Source organism: Centropristis striata, chromosome 9, assembly GCF_030273125.1.
Source record: "Centropristis striata isolate RG_2023a ecotype Rhode Island chromosome 9, C.striata_1.0, whole genome shotgun sequence".
Taxonomy (NCBI): Eukaryota; Metazoa; Chordata; class Actinopteri; order Perciformes; family Serranidae; genus Centropristis; species Centropristis striata.
Genome location: NC_081525.1, coordinates 1,874,043 through 1,890,466, shown reverse-complemented (window position 1 = coordinate 1,890,466; position 16,424 = coordinate 1,874,043). Strand labels below are relative to the sequence as shown.

Genomic DNA, 16,424 nt, shown 5'->3' with positions numbered 1-16,424 from the left:
ACACTCACACAATTAAATCATTAAGAGGAGAAATCAAGCTCAGTCCAAGCATGCGTAGCAATGCCATGTAGAGATACTGTGGAAACCTGACTTCAGGTAGACTGCAGCAAAACTCTTATTTTGAAAAGCCAATCGCTTTAATGGTCCGTCAAGGGATGCAAGCGGTCACAAACGCCACCCAAGCAGCAGCAAAGCAGGCAAAGCGGGACACAAGCTGGAAATAGAGCTGAGACAAAGCAGCAGCAGTCCGGTCTGTGGTTTCACCTAACCAAAACATATTGTTAGCACTGTTCAATTAAGATGAAAATGATGCAGTTGCAACAGAGACAGAACATACCTTCAGCAGAAGTATATGCATGCACACACACTCCTACAGGAGGGAGGACGAGAGGGACAGATCCGGACATCAGCCTTTCCTATGACCACACTAGCATTAGCCACCTGAATGCAAACACCATAACGCAGAGAGAGAGGACACTTACCACATGGGAACACACAGGGCCGGCTCTAGCCCATTTGGTGTCCTCGTGAGATCCATTCATGTTGAACAGCTCCGCTTGCTGTTTCACGGAGGGGGGAACTCCCTTTTTTGTTTGCCCATGGTGCCAAGCAGCCTATATAATACAAAACTGGCTGTCTATATTATTATTATCTTACTAAAATGTTCTTAACTGTGTTAAGCTAGCATTGCTTTATTTCAACCTAGCTAGCAAGCTAATACAAATGAAACGTCTTCACACAAAAAGGCATTTAAAAAGATTGAGACTTCTTCTCCTCCTCTTTTCTTCTCTTTCGATACTGCGCACCGGAGATGCTTTGACGACCGTTTCATCTTGCAAGATATATCAAAACATAACGTGTCTGTCACTGGACCTGACCTCTGTGACAGCGATCTGACCGTCTAAAGGGGGGCAAGGCAATGACCACACGTCACAGTCACAAAATGTCACTGTTTATCTTTCCTTCACTGATACTGGACTCATTATATATTGGAGTCTCTTTTATTCCTTCACCCCAGCTGTAAACAGCTGCTCTGCCTCTCTGAAGATTTTCACCGTTTCCTTCCTAAAGAGGTTTAACTTTTAATACACCTCAAGGGACGAGGGATATCACAATCTGCCCTAAAATTTCCTCCAACAAGCAAAAGTGTAACTTGTACTCTTTTCTTTGCTCACACATAAATCCAATGAAATTATTTTGGTTCTTTAAAATTCATGTATGTAAAACTTACCACAAACAAATCCTGTTCAAAATATATAATGATACTTTTACAGTCAATATTAATCCTCTGACTAGTTTTACACAATATGTAATCAAAGAATGCATACAATGGTAAAACAAGTGTGTTAAAGATTCAGGATCATCTATCATCTACATTTATTATTGTTAGAGGTCGGGGTTTTTTTTTGCAGAACAGATGAGAGGAGAGTAAAATCCTTTTAACTATTTATTAAGCCAGTCATGAAAGAGTGAGCATGTACATGGACCATTTTCTGATCAGAAATCACAGGCTGCTAAGCAGTTAGCTGTAACCACCTCACAGAAAAGGAAGCCTAACTTACTTTTACACAGAGCTTTATAATATGAAAGTGTGACGATCTAATTGGTCAAAACTGTTGGGGCAGCACCATGGTTTAGACTCGGCCCGCCCATTTCGTTGGCACGCAGGCTAGTCCTAGCCTCTTGGTGCTTCCGGTCAGCGCCTATTGAAGAAATACAATCTATGCACATTTCTCCTTATCTGGCCCTTCTCTGGCTGTACCTTGTGTTCCTCAGTGCTTTCCCCCTCAGAGCCCTAAACCTTGAAAATACCTACAATGTGTCTGTGTCCTATGAATCTGTCTCTGTGTTACATCTGCCTGCCCTCAAATATGTGCTTATGTACAAAGCGTTATCAGTATGTCCTTTCTGTTGATACTCCTCATTCCTGTGTGCTGTGCCTGGCAAATAAATTGTGTGTTTTAAGCTTTGCTAAATACATTTCTAAGCAGCACTCTACTAAAGCTCATAATGCAGATAATTGCTCATTTTTATCAATCCCTAACATTGCCAATCTCTAAGAATCTAGTTTGGTTGGATACATATGGTCTAACATTTGGATGTGCACTTCCCTCATCCTATTGACATTTCTGAGTTCATATAGTAATTACCATGCTGTTAAAAACATTGAAATACAATGTGGAGAATAAAGTCACTTTTTCAGTGGGTAAAGTCGACGGCGAGCTACAATCTGATTCTCCTCAATACGTCTATTATATGTCTGAATAATTCACATAATTACATAAAAGCAGATTTTTTTTTGTTGCAGCTTCTACCAAGAATATCTTATTTATGTGTCAGGGGATTTTAGTTCTGCTGCACCTTAAACATTGAGGTTATTGTTCATTTAATGACATGATGAGAATCAGGTTGTAGCTGCAGAAACTGTTGGATAGAAAACAATGTTCCTCTGAGGATTTATTGAATCTGTGAACATCTTTACAACTCAAAAAGTAAAGTTTATTCTTTACTTTATTAAATGACGCACTGTGCATAAAATCTATATTTTTTTATTAATAATAATAATAATAATAATGATAATAATAATACATTTATTTTATAGGCGCCTTTCACGTCACCCAAGGTCACCTTACAAAGTCTAAAATCATGAACATCTTTAAAAACAAGACAACATGGTAAAAACATCACAACATGGTAAAAACAAGACAATGTGATAAAAGCAAGTGAAGTAGTGTCCAGTTACAGAGTGTATGCCAGATTGAACAGGTGAGTTTTGAGTTGTGACTTGAAGGTTGTGATGGTGTCAGACTGTCTTATGTGTGGGGGGAAGGAGCTCCAGAGCCTGGGTGCTGAGCAGCTGAAGGATCGGGCACCCATGGTACTGAGGCGTGATGTGGGGATGATTAGTAGTCCAGCAGAGGATGAGCGGAGGGAGCGGGAGGGAGTGTATTCATGAAGGAGGTCGCAGAGGTAAGTGGGGGCTAGGTTGTGGAGAGCTCTGTAGGTGAGGAGGAGATTCTTGTATTGGATGCGGTATTGTACCGGGAGCCAGTGGAGTTGAATGAGAACAGGGGTGATGTGGTCAGCTGATTTGGTACGGGTGATGATCCGGGCGGCCGAGTTCTGAAGTCTGTTGATGAGTTTGGTGGGGAGTCCAGTGAGGAGGGCATTGCAGTAGTCGATGCGTGATGTGACGAATGAGTGGACCAGGATTTCAGTGCTGGATTGGGTCAGTGATGGGCGGAGTCTGGAGATGTTTCGGAGGTGGAAGAATGCAGTCCGGGTAATGTTTGGAATATGGGGTGCAAACGAGAGGGTCTTGGCTTGCCCTGTACATCGGGATTTACCAACTCGCCGTCGGTGTATTGTTGGATAACTGCTCCTTTGTATGCCCTATTTGCAATGGCTGCTATGAAGCAATGACGATTATCCTGTTCTTTGATAAACTCTTGGATAAATCTGGCTTTCTTTCTCATCTTGGTGACAACTTCAGTTGAGTAGTACCACTGGTCTTCAGTTGTTGTGCCTGAATTTTTGCTTGGGTCCAAGTAGTGGGCCATCTCATCCAGGAAGGGGTCAGTATTCTTCAGGGAGGTGAAGACAAAGCACAGAACCTGGTCTTTACCTGGATCAAGAACCTCTCTGTCCAGCTCTGACTGACTCAGGACGATCTTTGCTCCCTCCATGATAGCGACACATGATCTGATGACGTTGATTTCTCGCTCTTTGTGATCCAGCCACCTGCTCAGTTTCTCATGGCTGAATGGTGACTTGTCTCTGTCAGTGAAGAGATCTCCTGTTGAAGAGATCTCTTCTTCTTTCCCTTCACGGATGGAGGGAAGATTCTTTGCCAGGGCCTGCTTGAGGGTGATTGCATAACAAGCACATAACTTTTGGAAAGTGCTCAGCTGTTCTTGAATCTGAGGAAAATTCTTGACCTCGTCCAGAGAATCGCTGCATCTTATTTCTAGGCGCCTTATATCTTCAAGAGTATCATGCGCCATGCTCACTAATTCAATGCTGATCTCTCTTTTCAGCTCAGCAGCTTCAGAGTATAAATATGTCAGCGGCATCAGCCAGACCTTCAGAGGAACACCCTTCTCTCCATTTTTTCCAATTAGCTGCGGAAGTTGTACGTAGGTCTTCACTGCAGCTTCAAATGAGGCAGGGTTGCTTTCCAGAAGGAAGTCTCCGTGGAATTTGCAGGAGAATTTCTGAGTCAGGGCTTTTTCTTCATCAGTCAGCTTGATGTCAACCTTCCCTTCAATACTGAATGAAGGGATCTTCTTTATCACAGCTTGCATGCTGCCCTGGATGTCCTGAACGCTGCTGGTGTCTAGCTTCTCACTGTCAAACACAAAGAAAGCATTGGCCCCATAAAGGATGCCTGTGACTACATGTGTTGCAAAGCCCTTGTGAATCATGTCTGATTGTTCGGGTTGCTTGGTATCAAGGTCGATCATTGACAGCTGCTTGAAGTTGGTGGTAGCTTTGTACTGACAGGTCACTCTGCTCTGATTGTGGGAGTTCTTCTGGTCATTCAGATACTTGGCAGATCCTCCAACTTCAATCAGTCCACTCATGAAGCTGGCCTTCAGGGAAGCATCAACATCCAGCAGAGTGGACTTGGAGTCAGTGTTGTCAGATGCAGAAATGTTAAACTCACTGCTGTGCTGAGACCTTTTCACTGTGTTCTCTTCTACAGTTTTCTCATTCCACAATGAGAAACCTATGGGAATTGGAAAACACCAGTCGTCAATCACTCAAACAAATTTATTAATACAGCACCTTTCAAAAATCAAACAAATCAAATATATTCAAAGTACTATACATAACACAACATAGAGAAGAAAAGGACAGTAGGTAAAGTTATAAAATAATTATTAATTAGGGCCACGGGGCAATCGCACCGAGCACTATTGTTATACTGTGGATTTTTTTCTTCTTCCTCTTCCGGACGCAATTTCGTCCCGCTACTAGTCCTGATGTAAGTCACGAAAAACTGCCCAAAATTTTGCATTGAAATGAATGGGACGGGCGAAAGAAATGAACGAAAAAGAACAATAATTGGAGATTTTTAAACATCTACTTCTCCGGCATAATTTCATCTAGAGACTCCATTTAAACTTTAAACAGTAGACACAAGTCTTGTGTATCGGTGTATGAATCCATGTTTCGTTTTCTTTACAAAAAACATATGTAGCTGTTCAGGAAGAACTCAGGACGCTCAAAGTGAAGTCCGATCAATGATATGTATTATGGTTTTGCCAAAAATGCTTTCTGTTCGAGGCCAGAAATTTCACTCTGCCAACCTCTGGCTGCTTTCACTGTGCCAGAAGATTCCACAGCTGTTAATTCTGTTGATTGCTCTGCTCTGATTGGTCGACAGCAAAGCCTTTGATGTGATTACAGTTACAGATACACGCACACACACGCGTGCATAAGCGCGCACACTCCTCCAGATACACATTCTTCACTCACACACACACATAACTTTATGTGATTTTAGTTACACACACACACACACACACACACACAAATGGGCGCATAAGCATGCACACTCCTCCAGATACACGTTTCACACACACACACATTTTGAGGTTAAAGGTCATAGGTTGCTGTATACACCGCGTTCCAAATTATTACGCAAATAGTATTTAAGTGTCATAAAGATTACATTTTTTGTTTTTCAATTAAACTCATGGATGGTATTGTGTCTCAGGGCTCTTTGGATCACTGAAATCAATCTCAGACACCTGTGATAATTAGTTTGCGAGGTGAGCCCAATTAAGGAAAAACTACTTAAGAAGGGCGTTCCACATTATTAAGCAGATGACCATTTCCAAGCAATATGAGAAAGAATAAGGATCTCTCTGCTGCCGAAAAGCGTGAAATAGTTCAATGCCTTGGGCAAGGTATGAAAACTTTAGATATTTCGCGAAAACCTAATCGTGATCATCGTACTGTTAAGAGATTTGTGGCTGATTCAGAGCACACACGGGTTTGTGCAGATAAAGGCACAATGAGGAAGGTTTCTGCCAGACAAAAACACCGGATTAAGAGAACAGCTGCTAAAATGCCATTACAAAGTAGCAAACAGATATTTGAAGCTGCTGGTGCCTCTGGAGTCCCACGAACATCAAGGTGTAGGATCCTCCAGAGGCTTGCAGTTATGCGTTTTTCTATCAGTTATTCTATTGGGCCACCCCTAACCAATGCTCACAAGCAGAAACGGCTGCAGTGGCCCCAGAAATATATGAAGACTAATTGTCAAACAGTCTTGTTCACTGATGAGTGCCGTGCAACCCTGGATGGTCCAGATGGATGGAGTGGTGGATGGTTGGTGGGCGGCCACCATGTCCCAACAAGGCTGCGACGTCAGCAAGGAGGTGGCGAGGCATGTTTTGGGCCGAATCATGGGGAGAGAGCTGGTCGGCCCCTTTAGGGTCCCTGAAGGTGTGAAAATGACCTCTGTAAAGTATGTGGAGTTTCTGACTGACCACTTTCTCCCATGGTACAAAAAGAAGAACCGTGCTTTCCCTAACAAAATCATCTTCATGCATGACAATGCACCATCTCATGCTGCAAGGAATACCTCTGCATCATTGGCTGCTATGGGCATAAAAGGAGAGAAACTCATGGTGTGGCCCCCATCCTCCCCTGACCTCAACCCTATTGAGAACCTTTGGAGCATCCTCAAGCGAAAGATCTATGAGGGTGGGAGGCAGTTCACATCCAAACAGCAGCTCTGGTAGGCTATTCTGACATCCTGCAAAGAAATTCAAGCACAAACTCTCCAAACACTCACAAGGTCAATGGATGCAAGAATTGTGAAGCTGCTATCAAATAAGGGGTCCTATGTTAAAATGTAACTTGACTTTTTAAGATGATTTTGATTGCAATTGCTTTTGATTTCAGTAAATATGACCTCCAAATGCTGGAAAATCCAAAAATGAGCATTTTCAGTTCTTAAAAACCTATAAAATGTTATTAAACTCTGTCGTGCGTAATAATGTGGAACAGTGCATTTTAAGTTTTTATTTAAAAAAAAATACTGTTATCATTGAGAGGTTTGTCCAATCACATTACAATTCATTAAACTAATGGTTGATGACTTAAATTATGCTGACTGTCATTTGCATCGACTATTTAGGAAAATCGGAGAAAAAACTCAGTTGCATAATAATTTGGAACACAGTGTAAATAAATACTTGAAAAGGAATGCTTGTTGTAGGTGTGCTCCTTGTATATAATATAGTATCATAACATTACTAATATTAATTGTTTGAAATCTCTGAAGAATCTCAAAGTGAAGTCGGATCAATGATAGGTATTATGGTTTTGCCAAAAATGCTTTCTGTTCGAGGCCAGAAATTCCAGTCTGTCCACCTCTGCTGTCACTGAGCCGGAACAGGTGTCAGTTAATTCTGTTGATTGCTTTGATCTGATTGCCTTTGATCTTTGATGTGATTACAGTTACAGATACACACACACACACACACACACACACACACACACACACATTCGCGTAAGCTCGCACACTCCTCACACATGCATACATATGCTTCAAACACACATACACACACACACACACACACACACACACACACAGGTAACTTTATGTGATTTTAATTACACACACACACACAGGTAACTTTATGTGATTTTAATTACACACACACACACAGGTAACTTTATGCGGTTTTCGCTACACACACACACACACACACACACAAATGCGCGCATAATCGCGCACACTCCTCCAGATACACGTTACACACACACACATTTTGAGGTTAAAGGGCATAGTTAAGAATCTCATCATAGTGTACACACACCGGCAGTAGCCCCCGTGGCTCTTTCAGAATTTACCCAGAGGAAATTTTCTAGTTAATAATTCTGATAGCCATCTTACCACACTTTTCAACCGTGAGATCCACACAAGCGTTGCTCAGGTTCATCCCTACATATTTGATATCCTTATGGGAGGGATAGCATTTATGATAACGCCCTTTTATTTACATATTTGACGCCATGTTCAAGGTATCATTTATTTATAAAAGAGGCATCCTTAATTTCCAACAAATATATAGTCTAAACCTTTAAATATATATTCTTAGGTTTCTATAAATATTCTCAGACTCTTGATATATATTATTAGAGTTTTAATATATACTCAGATTTATATACTATATATATATATAATATATCCTATTACAGAGACTGGAACAGGTAATTGGCATTAGAGGAACGGCACTGGTCTGGTTTAAATCGTACTTATTAGACCGTTTCCAGTTTGTTCATGTGAATAATGAATCCTCCGTGCGCACTGATGTTAACCACGGTGTTCCACAGGGTTCTGTGCTTGGACCAATTTTATTCACCCTTTATATGCTCCCTCTAGGTAATATAATTAGAAAACATTCAATTAACTTTCATTGTTATGCTGATGACACTCAGTTATATATATCAATCAAGCCAGGTGAAACTGATCAGCTAGCCAAACTAAATGCATGCCTTAAAGACATAAAAACCTGGATGGTCCACAACTTCCTAATGTTAAACTCGGAAAAAACAGAAGTGATTGTACTGGGACCCGAACACCTCCGAAACTCATTATCTAAAGACTTAATTAGCATCGATGGCATTACCCTGGCCTCCAATACCACCATAAGGAATCTCGGAGTTATCTTTGATCAGGATCTGTCATTTAACTCCCATATAAAACAAACTTCAAGGACTGCATTTTTTCACCTACGTAATATTACAAAAATTAGACACATCCTGTCTCAAAAGGATGCAGAAAAATTAGTTCATGCTTTTGTTACTTCAAGGTTAGATTACTGTAATTCCTTACTGTCAGGCTGCTCCAATAAACCCCTTAAAACTCTTCAGTTAGTCCAAAATGCTGCGGCTCGTGTACTAACAAGAACCAAGAAAAGAGATCATATTTCTCCTGTTCTAGCTTCGCTGCACTGGCTCCCTGTAAAATCCAGAATTGAGTTCAAAATCCTTCTTCTTACTTACAAAGCTCTAAATGGTCAGGCACCATCATATCTTAAAGACCTCATAATGCCATATTACCCTTCTAGAGCACTACGCTCCCAAAATTCTATGTTACTTGTGGTTCCTAAAGTCCTTAAAACTAGATTGGGAGCCAGAGCCTTCAGTTATCAAGCTCCTCTCTTGTGGAATCATCTCCCAGTCTCAGTTCGGGAGGCAGACACCCTCTCTTTATTCAAGAGTAAACTTAAAACTTTCCTCTTTGACAGAGCCTATAGTTAGGGCTGGCCGAGGCCCCCCCCCCCCCGCCCAAGAACTCCTGCTCCTCTCTCTCTCTCTCTCTCTCTCTCTCCCTCTCTCTCTATTGCCCCCCCCCCCCCCCAACCTCTATCTACTCTACTCTGTTGACCTGCCCTGTACAACGACATCTATTGCACGTCTGTCCGTCCTGGGAGATGGATCCCTCCTCTGTCGCTCTCCCTGAGGTTTCTTCTTCTTTTTTCCCCTGCTAAAAGGGTTTTTTAAAGGAGTTTTTCCCTGGCCGATGTGAGGGTCTAAGGACAGAGGGTGTCGTACCATGTACAGTCTGTGAAGCCCTTTGAGGCAAATCTGTGATTTGTGATTTTGGGCTATATAAATAAAATTGATTTGATTTGATTTGATATAAATATTCTCAGACTTTTAATACATATTCTCAGGTTTCAATATATAGTTTTAACCTTTTAATTTATATTTTCAGGTTTCTATGAATAGTTTCAGACTTTTGATATATATTCTCAAGTTTCAATATATAGTGTAAGCCTTTTAATATATATTCTTATACTTTTAATATATATTCTCAGGTTTGATATATATTCTCATGTTTTTAATATATATTATCAGACTTTTAATATTTATTCTCAGGTTTTCAATCATCCTCAAACTTTAACTCCATATATATAATAATTTCCTGGACGGCTGGGCAGTGAAGGTTATTATGGTTTGCATGGATTTATTTGAATATTCCTGTGAGCAGAGCTGTGACAGGCAGACATATTTAGAGATGATTTTAAATAACAACGTAGTCAAAGTGAAGACTCACCTGGAACCAGTTGGTCTTTCCGAGCATCATAGAGCATCCCCAGGGTGAAAGGTCGACCGAGGGCTGCAGTTACCATGGTATCCAAGGCCATTTCTCCAACCTGTTGAGAGATGTGACCACACAACAAACCCTTTGAAGCAAATAGGAAACATGAGATTTAACAATTTTAGTTAATTTAAGTTAAACTTCATCCTACTCGTTTTCAGTCTTCATTTCAGTTTTTAGGTACACTGTAAAAAAAAATCGTAATTTTAAAGTAAATTACCCTAAATTTTTACAGTAGTTTTCCCGTTTTTTTAAAATAGTATAAAAAAACAGTAAAATTACAGACATTATCTGTAAATTAACAACCCGCCTGTTATTTTATGTGTTATGCCAGTAATGACAAAATACAGTTATTTCCCATTTTTTTACAGGAAAATTACTATAATAATTATGCTGTATCTTTCCTGTTTTCTTAAATTACGTGCAAATTTATGTAAAATTACGATAATTGCCTGTTATTTTGTGTTTTGCTCGTTATATAAAGGTTTATCTCCATACTGACAACTTAGGGTTTTTTTCTGCAATTTTAAGGTAAATTTCATTAGTTGTATGTGTTTTTACATTGAAGAGAGAGGGAGAGACAGACAGAGACAGAGCGAGGGACAGACAGACAGAGAGAGAGGGACAGAGAGACAGACAGATGGAGACAGACAGACAGAGGGAGACAGACAGACAGACAGAGAGAGAGACAGACAGACAGGGACAGACAGACAGAGAGAGATAGAGGGACAGACCAACAGAGATAGTAATCTCACGTCTTAGCTTTCTTTGAGACCAACATACATACAGCCCTTGTAGTTGTAATAACTAATTAACTTAATAATAACTGTGATAAATATGATCATATTTCTACAATATTCTTGTGTTTTTGCACATTCTATTTACATTCTATTTACATATTCATATTCATAGTATATTATTTAAAGCATGTATATCTTGTATAGTCAAGTATATATCATGCATATATTATACATATATTATATATATACTATATATATATATATACATACATAACTGCAATATATAATATGTACACACACACACACACACACACACACACACATATATATATAGATATATAGATATGTGTACATATTATATATTGCAGTTATGTATGTATTCACACCTTACACATGCTAAATATGACACATTTCTATGTGTATCTATATATATCTATATCTATATCAATTATTATTATTATTATCTTTTTTGGAGTTATCCCGCTCTCTATCTCTCTGATCCCGCTGAAACAATTGCTATTGGCTATTGGCTGTCTCGCCATGTTGCTTTAAATATGATTGGTCAATGTGGCTGTCATCCAGGAAACTGGCCAATGAGCACTGAGCGCGCCTTCATTTGAAAGTGCGTCAGTTTGAATGCTGCAGGACTTCAGCGCAACTCTGTCGGTCCCCTCGTAATTAATTTTGTGGATCATTACCTTGATTATTTTACATCTGCACGCCAAATTCTTATTTGAGTGAATCTGAGTTGTGGGATTTCAGCGGAGAACAGAACAACAAAACAAAAACGGGAATATGGACAGAGATGAAGAGTCAGGATCTGTGCGGTCTTCCAACATGAACTTCACGTTATAACTTATCCTGGCGATATCAGGTAAGAAAACATTTCCACGTTATTTTTCTAAGTTAATAACCTAACGTAATGTTTGTGTTCATGTCCATAATTTAGACTGTAACGTTTTCAGACTGTTAGGTTAGCTAACTGCTGAGTAATGAACTGATGTTATAGCTAACTTAACGTGGTACGTTAGCTAGCTTGTTAAGCTTGGCATGATTCATGTCAGCAAAACACAACGTTAATACTGAGTGTGCTTTTAGTCGGGATGGTTTGCTTGTTCTGTTTACAAGCATCAAATCTTCGTCATACCATTAACGTTATGTTACTTACAGAGACTTACACAGCTCAGTAATAACGTTGCGTTGTTATAACGTAATTGTACTTGCTTGTGTAATAACGGTGACGGTTTTGGTGAGTGGTAACAGCCTTACTGCCTTCTGAAAATATTCATTTAAAACTTATAATAGCCTAACTTCTGGTCACAACGTGTGTGTGTGTGTGTGTGTGTGTGTGTGTGTGTGAGTGAGAGAGAGGACTGGTCTAATGTAATGTAATGTAATGCTCTAACATTAGAACTAACTGGACTCTTTTTGTGTTTGTCCTCTGCTTTGCCTATCCCTCTTGGTCAGATGTGACTTTTTCACATTAACACCTTTTTATAACATCCAAAATGTTAACCTACACAAACACTGTCTAACTGTTTGAGGTTTTAGACTAATAGCGTCCTTGTTTAATGGATATTTCATTCACTTAACGAAACGAACAGTCTATTGGCGCTTTTCCACTAGCACGTAGTACCTGGTATCAGGTACTATTTTCGTACCGCCTCAGCCCTGGTTCCAAGCGAGCCGAAGCGATACCGCTGTGAAACAATCAGGAAATAACCTTTTATTTCTCTGATTGATAACAGCTTTATCGAGGCCAGCGCTCGCTCTGTTGTGTTGTTACTCTATGTCTCTCTATCAAAGCACCCTCTCTCTCTCTCTCTCTCTCTCTCTCTCTCTCTCTCTCTCTCTCTCTCTCTCTCTCTCTCGCTCGCTCTCTCTAATCATCGGACACAAATCAAATTAAACTTCTTCGTGTCATTATTTTGCGGCGTAAATGCGAGTCGGACTCAGATTTAGAAGCTGCTACATGAAATAAACAAAGTGAGAGCACACACACGGGTAGATTATCAGAGTTTAGCTCGTGAATCCTCATGGATTGGCACCCTGGTAGAGCCTGCCATCAGTGTGTGAATGGGTGAATAATAGACATGTATTGTAGAGTGCTTTGAGTGGTTGATATAATACTAGAGAAGCACTTTTTATGCGAACAATTCATTTACTATATTCTTCACCGTATCCCTGTATAGTTGTGCATCACCTGTGTGATCATGAGAAGGCTGGAGAACTAGTATGACAAGATATCACCAGCTGCTGGGTTACAAACTCGGACAGGTAGGCAAGCAGAGGCAAAACATACAGAGAATGGATTTGTTTTATGAGACCAAGTTCACATCAGTCATAATAAAAAATGTTATGTAAGAATGAATGTATGTGTGAGGCTGTTCAGTAATATTTTGCATGCTTATGTCTCCAATGCTAAGCTGACTAATATTGTTTGTTTGTCTGTTTGTGTTTTCCCCTCATGATCCAGACATTATGGAAATGAAAAGTCTCCTGCCACAAGATCTTCGGAGCCAGTGAGTATTCATGTTATCCTGACATAAAGACTGTGAATGGATAATGTGCATACTATTGGCCATATTACTGCCAGTTTGTCAGCACAAAGATAGACAATATTGTACTCATATATGTAGAGCTGCAACGAGTACTCGAGTAATTCAAGTACAAAAAAACATTTTTTTGGCCTCGAGTATTCGTTTAATCATTAAGTTTGTTTTCCCTCCCCGGGCATCGTGTTCTACACAGACTGTAAACAGTGACGCACGCGACTCAGAGTCAAGTGAAGAGACCGTCCGCAAAAGGCAAAAGATGTCCAAAGTTTGGGATCAATTGTTCGGTTTTAACAGGCCTGTCGTTTCTGTCACACATTATGTAATAGTATTGTAGCGACCCAGAATAATGGAGCTACGAAGCATGAACTGGTTTTGCTGGTCTTTATTCCTCAGCTTGAACACAGGCTGCTGTGGGCTGTAACCAACGGCAACACAATAAAACACACAATCAAACCGGCATATAACGTTATCAACATTAGCTCTGTCACGTCTCTCTCCCTACACACACACACAAACACCCTGGACACACCCCCACAGGTCCTCCGCTAATCCCAGCTGGCTAAATATGAAATATGTACACAGTGCCTCAAAGATGAATCCCTGTTTTCTATGACTTTTCCATCATGCTGGCCAGTAGTATCTGTAACACAATGGGAGTGCACAGTAATGTAAGTTGGCTGGTCATTCCCCAAAGTTATCCAGGAAATAGCTCTGCAGTCCAATGGCCACTTTAGCATCCTTTCTGGGTAAAAACCCTTTAACTATAATGTCTCATAAAAAATTTAAATGAAGTTTGTTTAAAAGAGTAGTTCACTTTAAATGAAAAATCAGTCATTACCTAACCCTCATGCTGAAAGAAGGTCAGGTTATGTTTTTCAATTCACAAAACACTGGAGTTTCACATGAACACAGCTTGCAGCATCCTCCCAAAGTCAACTGCAGCTTTGTTTCAAACATTAAAAACAACTTTACAAAAACAAAAAATGCCTTCATACTGCTTGGCTATTGTAGTCCAAGTTTTCGAAAGTCCAGACATGCCAAGTTGACCTGAAAAGTCGTCATTTACACCATGTGTTTAGCTTCACTGTAACTTCTTAGCTGGAAGCTGGGTTGATCTGTGGGTGTGGGTTTGCTTGACCGCAGTGCAGAGCGAAGAACCTGAGGATTTTTCAGTTGTTTTTTTGCATTTAAAACGTAGTCACTCTTTACTGCAGCTGTTTGGGAAAATGCTACAACACTGATTTCCTGTGGAACTCCAGTGTTTTGTGGACCAAAAAACTTCACCTGACCTTTCATCGACACAAGGGTGAGTAGATAATGAATTTTCATTTAAAGTGCACAATAAATGAAATCCTACTTTTTACAGTAAAGACCTTGTTTGTGTGTGCGTGTGTGTGAGTGTGTGTGTGTGTGTGTCCTCCAGGATCACCAAAAATCCAGACGATTACTGGAAATTTGGAGGAGGATTCTGAATTTTTCTGAGATCTGTGAGACATTTTTATTTGTCTGTTGTGTTGCACCTCTGTTACAGATTCACTGACCTTTTGTGGTATGTTTTGATTTTACTTAATAATACATTGTATAGTTACAATTCTTAATTAAAAGACTGTAATGCTTGTCCACAAATGTTATCAGAATTACCTTATATAGAGCCCCCAAGGGTTAGGAGAATATTGTGGAGACAATATAAAACTTCAGTGAAAAATAAAAGCTAAAAAAAACACAAGACCACAACCCCCTCAGCTCAACAACACAATTTGTTGCTTTCTATATCCATTTCAAAGGTGAAATTTTGACCTCATTTTGGATAGAAATGCTAACAGATACATGTTGCACACATGAACAAATACCATTTTTAGTTTTTCAGTTCCTCCTGGGGGCTCTAAAGAACAGTTTGTGAATAATTGGTTGATATTGTAAATTTACATCTGAATACATTAAATAAAAAGAGTTTAGAATCAATAGTGGTGTGTACTTTATTTGTAATTAATTTCCCATGACATTTAGCATTGTATCTTTATTGAAGGTGATCGATCATAATTATTTGGGAAAAATCTGTAAAATAACGGTATTTTCCTGCAGAACTTTTAGGATTGTCCTTTTATTGAAGGTGATCGATCATAATTATTTGGGAAAAATCTGTAAAATAACGGTATTTTTCTGTAAAAATTTGAATGAAATTTTCTGTAAATTTAATGTTTTTGCACATTATTTGAATTACGTTTTTTTACTTTAATTTTACGGTTTTTGTTTGGCAGCCGTAGCTGCCAGTCATTTACCGTTTTTTTACGGGTTTTTTTCTTACAGTGTATTTTATCATTTTGTGTGCTTTTTATTTTTATTTTGTCATGTCTGAATTAAAGTATTTACAAATAAAAAACGACATTGTACTGCACTGAGACACACAGTTAAACAGTAAAAATCAGTTTTTCTAACCTTCTTTTCTGTTCTAGTTTGTCCTCACCTGGTGAAGTCGTGTAGATCAGCTGAGTGAGAGTCTTCTTACTTCCAACAAGGCTTCCAGTGAGGTCGTCTGTGAGTCTGCAAGATTATTTTATCCTTTACTCTCTTCTACTGACTCCTCCCATTAAATAACTCAAATCTTCTGACAGGACACTAACCCGCAGGCCTGTTTCCATGATTGTGTAGTTTCTGTGGAAATAGTTTCTGTTGTTTAGTTTCTGAGTGACTTTGTGATTTATTTCTTGTTAATTTGTAAGGTTTTTTTCTTGTAAATTTGTGTAATTTTTCTTGTTAATTTGTAAGGTTTTTTTCTTGTAAATTTGTGTTCTTTTTCTTATGAATATGTGAGTTTTTCCTCTGAATATTGCGTTATCTGACTTTAGTCAGTTTGGGGTTGTTTCCACATGTTTGAATGCACTTATTGTTGTTCAGTTGCTTTCAAGTCCAAATCCTGAGGTTAATCTCAGCACTGTGACTTTAAACTCCAGCCTCCAGAGATTTTGCAGATAGGCATGGATGCATTTAACAGAAAGA

General features: G+C 39.4%; 1 protein-coding gene across 1 annotated transcript; it reads right to left on the bottom strand.

The window, feature by feature from the left end:
- Positions 1-2,739: 2,739 nt before the first annotated feature.
- LOC131977750 (neoverrucotoxin subunit beta-like) lies at positions 2,740-15,959 on the bottom strand. The gene is made up of 4 exons (XM_059341175.1): positions 15,892-15,959; positions 10,085-10,184; positions 3,307-4,729; positions 2,740-3,247 (listed from the first exon to the last, which is right to left on the bottom strand). The coding sequence occupies exons 2-4, from the start codon at positions 10,173-10,175 to the stop codon at positions 2,740-2,742; spliced, it is 2,022 nt and encodes a 673-aa protein (XP_059197158.1). The 5' UTR covers positions 10,176-10,184; positions 15,892-15,959.
- Between the last annotated feature and the right edge of the window lie 465 nt (positions 15,960-16,424).